The following is a 7,580-nucleotide window of genomic DNA, read 5'->3' as shown; positions in this document are numbered from 1 at the left end:
ACCTCCTTGGGCAGAGCATGGGGGCACCTTCCACAGGAGACCCCAGGGAAAGGGGCCAGGCCAGCAGGAGGGGAGCCCTGGGCCACAGGGCCCCGCAGAGCGGGGTGCCCGCGGAGGAGCAGGGGGGCCCTGGGCCGCAGAGCGGGGTGCCCGCGGAGGAGCAGGGGGCGGCCGGCAGCGGAGCCCCGCAGAGTGGGGGAGCCCGGGGAGGAGCAGGGGGCGGCCGGCAGCGGAGCCCCGCAGAGTGGGGGAGCCCGGGGAGGAGCAGGGGGCGGCCGGCAGCGGAGCCCCGCAGAGTGGGGGAGCCCGGGGAGGAGCGGGGGGCGGCCGGCAGCGGAGCCCCGCAGACTGGGGGAGCCCGGGGAGGAGCGGGGGGCGGCCGCGGAGGAGCGGGGGACCCTGGGCAGCAGAGTGGGGGAGCCCGGGGAGGAGCGGGGGCGGCCGGCAGCGGAGCCCCGCAGAGTGGGGGAGCCCGGGGAGGAGCAGGGGGCGGCCGCGGAGGAGCGGGGGGAGCCCCCGGAGGAGCGGGGGGCCCTGGGCAGCAGAGTGGGGTGCCCGGGGAGGAGCGGGGGCGGCCGGCAGCGGAGCGCCCTGCGGCGGAGCCCCGGGGAGCAGCAGTCGAGGGCCCGGCAGTCCCGCGCACCGCGGCGGGCGGGGGCTCGGCCGAAGGGGCTCTGCGGGCCCAACGGGCCCTGGCGCCGCAGGAGCGGGCGGGCCCAGCCGAGGCCCCGGGCCGAGGGGCGGCGCTGGCCCGCCCGGCTCCCTAGCGCCTGCGCGGCGGCGGGCCGCGGTTCCCGGCCGGGCGGGTTTGCGGGCGGACGGGCGGGCGCCATGGCGCGGGAACCCGCCTTCGTGCTGCGCTACCTGGCCGAGGTGGAGGAGCTGGCGGAGGAGGTGCTGGCGGGGCGGCGGCAGGTACCGCGGGGGCTGCCCGGGCCGGGCCCGGGGGCCTCGCAGCCAGCCCTGCCGAGCGGCCCCGGCCCGGCCCTGTCGCGGCCCCAGGCAGGATTGGTGGGGTGCGGGGTTATTTGTAAGGCCGGTAGGAAGCCCCCCCCCCCCCCCCGCGCCCAGCGCAGGAGGCTCCAAGCCGCAGCTTCCTGGCCGGCAGCCCCGGCCTCTTTAGCCACCAGACCCCACAGCTCGCTTGCTCCCGGCTCTGCCAGGGCCCTGCTCTGCGCTCCGGCCGCGGCTTGGCCTCCTTGCTTGCTCCTGCCTCATCCTGTGCCCTGGGCTGTTCCCCATTCCCCTGTGTCCCCCGGGGCTGGAAGAGACCTGGAGAGGTCATCTCGGCCAGGCCCCTGCACTCATGGCAGGGCTAAGTGTTAGCTAGACCAGGGACCGGCAACCTATGGCACCGGTGCCGAAGGCAGCAGGCGAACTGATTTTCAGCGGCACTCACGCTGCCCGGGTCCTGGCCACCAGTCCGGGGGGCTCTGCATTTAAATTTAATTTTAAATGAAGCTTCTTAAACATTTTAAAAATCTTATTTACTTTACATCCAACAATAGTTTAGTTATCTATTATAGACTTATAGAAAGAGACCTTCTAAAAACACTGAAATGTATGACCACGTGAAACCTTAAATTACAGTGAATAGGTGAACACTCGGCACAGCACTTCTGACAGGTTGCCGACCCCTGATCTAGAGTGACCATCCCTGACGGGTGTTTGTCTAACCTGCTCATCCCACACTCCTCCCCAAAACAAGCTCATCCCAAAAGTCCCAGTGGACTCTCACTCTTTGTCTTAGGCAGGGGCATACACTTACATTAATTGCAGGGTGAGTCCAGACGTATGGCTCTCAGTGGGATTTTAACTCAACCCAAAACAAGGCTTCACCAAGCTCATAATAGTTATGATTCCATCTTAGGTCGGAGACATCTGAATGTTTGTGTCTCTTTTCCAGATTGTGGACTTGGATCTAAAGCGGAATCAGAACCGAGAAGCTCTCAGGGCTTTGCAGAAGGACCCAGACCCTTCTGGTGAGGAATCCAGTGTTAGCGCTACTATTCACATCTGTGAAACTTTCAGCTCTCTGACACGCCCAACACAAAGTTGCTGTGTTATCTTTCTAATTGACACACCCTGCCTGCAAAGTGATGGAGGGCCACATTTCCAAAACAGCACATGCAGGGTAAACACACAGTTGCAGCTGTGGATGTGATTGTGCAAGTTTGTGCCTCAGAGTGGAAGTAGATTTGGCGACAGGTCAATTACAGAGCTTGACCTAGTAGAAAATTAAAGCTCCTTTGTACTATGAAAAGTAAATGTGCAAAATTGTACCTTCATTTCTCAGCTGATCTGCACCTACTGGGTACCCAGTCACATTTGCCTACTTTGTGGACTAACATAACTATTTACTCTTGGTATCACTGTGGGCTAACACAGCTGTGAGAACATGAGCTGGAAACTGTTCTGCTCTGCACTTCAGCAACAGAATTATTAACTAAGACCTGATGGCAGACTCTTCACTGGAATGGTGAAAGAACCCAGCTTTGACGTAAACAACCCAACTTAGTTTTAAAGAGCTGGTAGTTAGAAGAACATTTATAATTTATAAACTGAGCAGAATGGATTAGGACGTTACAGACAATAAACGTGGAACGATGCCATCTTTAGTCACGTCTCAGAGTAGAATTGCAGGTTAAAATGGCTATCTTTACCTGATCTCTGTAGTAAATATTGTATCGTTTCAGAGTGTTGAAGCAAAAGAAGGGTTTTTGGAAACCAAATGTTTATCTTTCTACTCTGGACTGAATGGGTAGAATGTTTATGGTGACCGACTTGCTCTTGGACAGGTTCCATGAGACTGCATCTTGCTTATTCGCTCTTAGACACACACCTAAACTATTCTGCTGACTGTTGTGGCGCACAGAGGGGTCTACAAAAGCTAGCCTGCTGGTTAGATTTTTGCATTTATTTTGTACCCAGCAGGATGCGGAGGAGCATGTTTCATTATGAAAATATCTAAACAGGCTGTCTTTCTGTTTTCAGATAAAGCAATGGTTTGCTTTGGAAACATGTTTATTCAGCTTCCAAAATCAAAGACTAAGGAAATGATTCAGAAAGGTAAGCCAGATGCCAGATTTCTAAAACCTGCTTGTAAACTCTCAAGCATCAGCCAGTATTGAACAAGTTTCTTTTGCACATGCTTGGACACATACACAGGTGTCTTGTGTCAGAAGTATGGGACTTGTGCTAATTTGGTTGCTGAGCCAGTCTGTCTTTACTGACTTGGAGCTTTTACATACAGAGCTTTTATTCTCACCACTGCCTGGAAGCTTAGCTCCTAGATAGCACCTCTCATCCCTAGGCCTCAGAGTGCTTTAGAGAGAAGGTTAAGTACCAGTACCTGTGTTTTGCAGATGGGGAAACTGAGGCACTGAGCAGGGAAGTAGCTTGTCAGTGGCAGAGCAAGGAGTAGAAGTGAAGTTTCCTGACACCCAGTTCAGTGCTTTACCTCATGTCAACCTGCTTTGTGAGCCATGTACCCTGCATATACTTTCCAAAGGGCAGCACAACTTTCCTTGAGTGCAGTTCAGAGGAAGAGGCACTTAACTTGGCTGTGAAGTGAGGTGGCCTCTGTCCATGTGCTGAGTGTTCAACAGTGCAACCTTTATACTCTTTACTACGGAATTAGGAGATTAAATGCAAAAAGGTAAATTAATATTTTAAGAGGTGGGTATAAATTGTACAAGAGCAAATTAGACCAAAGCAGTGAGGGAGTAGTGCTGTTGAGGAACTTCAGAGGGACCCAGCCAAGCTAGGTAACTGGGCAGCAAAATGGCAGATGGAATTCAGTGACAAATACACATTAGAGGGAATCATTTGAACCCCTCATACATTTCACTGGGATGTACATTAACTGTCACTGCTCAGGAAGAAAACCTGAGCATCACTGCGTGGTGTTCTACAAGTCCTGTGCAGCAACTGTGAGGAAGGCAAATGGTGTTAGGATGCGTAAGGAACAGGCTAGAGAATAATATGGAAAATCTCTGAATACCATTCTATAAATCATTGGGGCACCTTCCCTTTGATGCTGTGTGCGGTATGGGCCACCACATATCAAAGGGAATGCAGCAGAATTAGAGGGGCTTCCGAGATGAGTGACAGGAAAATCTCTGCTATGAAAGGAAGATGAGTTTGTTCCCCACCTTGGTAGAGAGGGGATTGATAAAGTATACCTAAAAAGGAAGGGTGAGAAAGGTAGATTGGGAACTTGCAATCAACTTGCCTCTATAATATGAGGAACAAAGGGGCATTCAATGAAATTGAAAGATGGCACATTTTAAAACTGGACTCAGTACAGGGGTAACTGGGTGAAATGTTCTGGCCTGTACTCCTGGGGGGATTCTGTGCCCATGCGGGGGCGCAGAATTCATATGGCCTGCATTTTTCTGTTCTCCCCTCCCCCCCGGCAGAAAAACACAAAAAAATCTGCCAGGGGACATGTGCCTCTTCCCTAGCAGCCCAGGCAGCACATCTGTTCCAGCGTGTCTGGAGCAGCCTCAGAGATTGGGGCAGGCGTGCGTGATCACCGTTGTGGGGAGGGGGTGCAGGGCTAGGTGTACCTGCGTGCCAATGAGAGACTATCCCTCTCACTTGTGACTGCAGCTCCCTGGTGTGTAAGGGTCGGGCTTTTTATTATGCAGGAGGCGGGTTAGAGGCACAAATGAAGCAGCCTGCCTGAGTTCATTCAGTTCCTCCAGGAGCATTAAAATCTGCAAGTTTTAAGGCCTCTACATTGCCAAAGTGATGTAAAGGAGTCTTCTTTTAAATGACAGTAAGGGAATCCTCAGCTAGAAAGATCTATGTGCTTTCTCACCTTTTTTCCTGTGTCAAAGTGGCACAATGGGGTTTGATTACAGCTCAGGATTTATTTTACTTACCTATTAAAGAAAAAAAGACTTTGAGGGAAAATAAAACATTTACCAAGCAGTCAATAAAATGTCAGGACAATCAGAACCAAGCACTTCCCAAAGTACCCAGCCAGGTCCAGGACAATGGTTAGCAGCAAAACTGTATGACTTTCATGTGTGAAAGTCTGAGCAATTTAAAGTGACATTCTACCTTTTTTTTCCTGTTTGGTGTTCTGTAATTTAAATGAAAATCCAGGATTATAACTGGAATGCATGGTATTGGTTACCAAGTGTTTGTAACTTAATTTTCAAGTGTTTAGGAAATGCTGAATAGTTACTGTGACTTTTTTCTGTATTGTAGTTTGAATAAATGACTAAAACCATTGAAACTGGTGTGATTATATTGCATTATTTTGACAAAATATGCAGAATTTTGAATTTTTTGGCACAGAGTCCCCCCAGGAGTACAGTATGCAGGAGGTCAGCCTGGAAAATCATAATGGGCCCTTCTGTCCTTAAAATCTATGAAAGCGGGTGGGTTTAGAAGTATTAACTGTTTGTATTGTGGTTGTGCCCAGAGGCCTGATGATTAGTTACTGTACATTCCCACACCTCTCCACCCAAACAAAAGACAGTACCTGCCCCAGAGAGCTTATGGTTACTTTTAAGAAACCTCCGGTTTGGCTCCCAGTACTGACATGGCGTATCTTTTCTGAGAGGTTGTAATGCAGTTACAAATGAACTTGTTTGGGCTCCAGAACCTTGTTCCTCTTACCATTCAATTCATTATACTGAGCTGGAAGGGAGTATCTGGCAGGAGCATATTCTGCACAAAGAGAACTGTTTACCTAGTTTTTTCTATATTACACAACAAATGCAGCAAGTTTAGTGAGAGTGAGAATCCAAGGAACAGGCAGCAGGGAAGAGTTCCCCTTCACTCAGAGCTGATGTTGCCTTAAGTTGTACTCAAGGATGCTTCATTATCATCATCATCACTATCTTCTCAGATCAGGAGCACTTGGACGAGGAAATAAACCAGCTTCGGAAAGAGCTGAGAGTGAAGGTCAACCGTCTCTTTGAAGCTCAAGGTATTTGAAAAGGGTCAGGAAACATTTCATTGGGAGCACAAATCAGGTGAGGGGTGGAGGGAAGAGGTCCAAAAATCCATTAACTATATTCCGAGAATAACTCCCCTCCATTCTCTTTACAGCAAAAGCCCCATATTTGCCCAGTTTTGTGCACGTGCCTGGGACTGTTCTGTTGCAGACCCCACTGGGCACCACTAACGTGTTATCAGTTGTTTCCAATGGCTGGTAGTTCAGTCAGTGATGACTATGGGAACAAATCTGCAGCCAGATACAGCAGTGGCTTCTCCAGACTACTTGTACTGGCAGTTGTTTACGGAACTCTCACCAGGCACCAGTGAGCATGCTTTTTAATAATATCTTTATTTCCTGCTTGTTCTTCCTCAGGTAAACCTGAGCTGAAAGGATTTAACTTGAACTCCATGACCCATGAGGAAATGAGAGCAATCAATCAGATACTGGAAGGACGAAACTAGACCTTCATCGTAGAGACTTCAGTGTTGCTGATAAGGTGCATTCAGACTCACTCACAGTGCAAAATCTGTGGACAATCCCCAGATTTCTTGTGAAGACATATTTACTCCTGGTATCTCTCAAGTGGTACATTTCCTAAGAACCATTTGGCTTCTGAAATCTTTTCATGGTAGGAATCATTCGACTCCAGTGTTAGTCATGGATTAGACACTGCAATTTGCAGAGACAAGTGCTAGAACACTGGCCCTTTTAGTTATTTGACAGCCTGCCATCCCTGGGGTGGGAGTGACATTCTCAGAATCAGAGGAGCAGGACATTCCTAACTGCATCTCTTTTATGTATGAACTTCTGTAACTTGGCTCCACAGCTAGTGCATTCTATTGCCAGGGAAGGGAGTAGGAGGAATAGAACTGTGAATCTATAGTGTCTTCAAAAAATAAATAAAGAAACTTTGAGTTGTGTAAGCTTGTGGTGGGAGAACTGTGAATCAATTAAACTGTACACTTAAAAAAAACCCCAGGAATTTTCCTAAGTGTACAATAGATACTTGAGTGCCTGTTAATCTGAAGGGCGTACCTCTGAGCTAGGATCCTGTGTCTAAATTTGTAAGAAGAGATTTGGAAGAAGTGGGATTGTTTGCATTAGGGAAGGGGACAGAACTATGCAAACCAATGAATGGTCTAGAGAAGAGAGACTAGGTGTCTCTACTCAGCCTGTATCAATACAGGAACAAGGGGCTAGTCAATTAAATTGATAAATGATTAATTCAAAACTGATAAAAAGGAGGAAATACTTTTCACACAATTAGCCCATGGAACCCATTGCTACAATATACCATTGAGGCTAACAGCAGAATTCAAAAAAGGATTAAACATTGGTGGATAACAAGACTCGCCAGAGCTATAGTAGTGTTAAAAAAATTACACCCTTGTGTTTCAGACAAATTCCAATTATTTGGAGTGGAGACGGAGGAGTGTGTGTATGATGGGGAATTAGGAGGAAACTTCCCTGGGGGTAGATTATCCCGTAACTGCCTACGGCAGGTTTTCTTGAACCTTTCTGTGAAGCAGTTGGAAGCAGCTGCTGCTGGCAACAGGATAGCGTACTAGATAAATCCCATGTCTAGTAATTCCTTTGTTCCTAATTGCGCTAATGAAATGGT

At 49.3% G+C, this 7,580-nt stretch overlaps 1 protein-coding gene across 1 annotated transcript; it reads left to right on the top strand.

Annotated features, from left to right (window-relative positions):
- Positions 1-790: 790 nt before the first annotated feature.
- Positions 791-6,882, top strand: PDRG1 (p53 and DNA damage regulated 1). Its single transcript, XM_050918439.1, has 5 exons — positions 791-915; positions 1,907-1,982; positions 2,995-3,069; positions 5,867-5,947; positions 6,332-6,882. The coding sequence occupies exons 1-5, from the start codon at positions 832-834 to the stop codon at positions 6,418-6,420; spliced, it is 405 nt and encodes a 134-aa protein (XP_050774396.1). The 5' UTR covers positions 791-831; the 3' UTR covers positions 6,421-6,882.
- Positions 6,883-7,580: the final 698 nt, after the last annotated feature.

Source organism: Gopherus flavomarginatus, chromosome 11, assembly GCF_025201925.1.
Source record: "Gopherus flavomarginatus isolate rGopFla2 chromosome 11, rGopFla2.mat.asm, whole genome shotgun sequence".
Taxonomy (NCBI): Eukaryota; Metazoa; Chordata; order Testudines; family Testudinidae; genus Gopherus; species Gopherus flavomarginatus.
This window is presented reverse-complemented; position numbering and strand designations above follow the sequence as displayed.

Coding starts and splice junctions, on each gene's coding strand:
- PDRG1 (XM_050918439.1), top strand. CDS start 832: ATGGCGCGGGAACCCGCCTTCGTGCTGCGCTACCTGGCCGAGGTGGAG. Junction 1,983..2,994: donor GAAGGACCCAGACCCTTCTG/GTGAGGAATCCA, acceptor TTCTGTTTTCAG/ATAAAGCAATGGTTTGCTTT. Junction 3,070..5,866: donor TAAGGAAATGATTCAGAAAG/GTAAGCCAGATG, acceptor CTATCTTCTCAG/ATCAGGAGCACTTGGACGAG.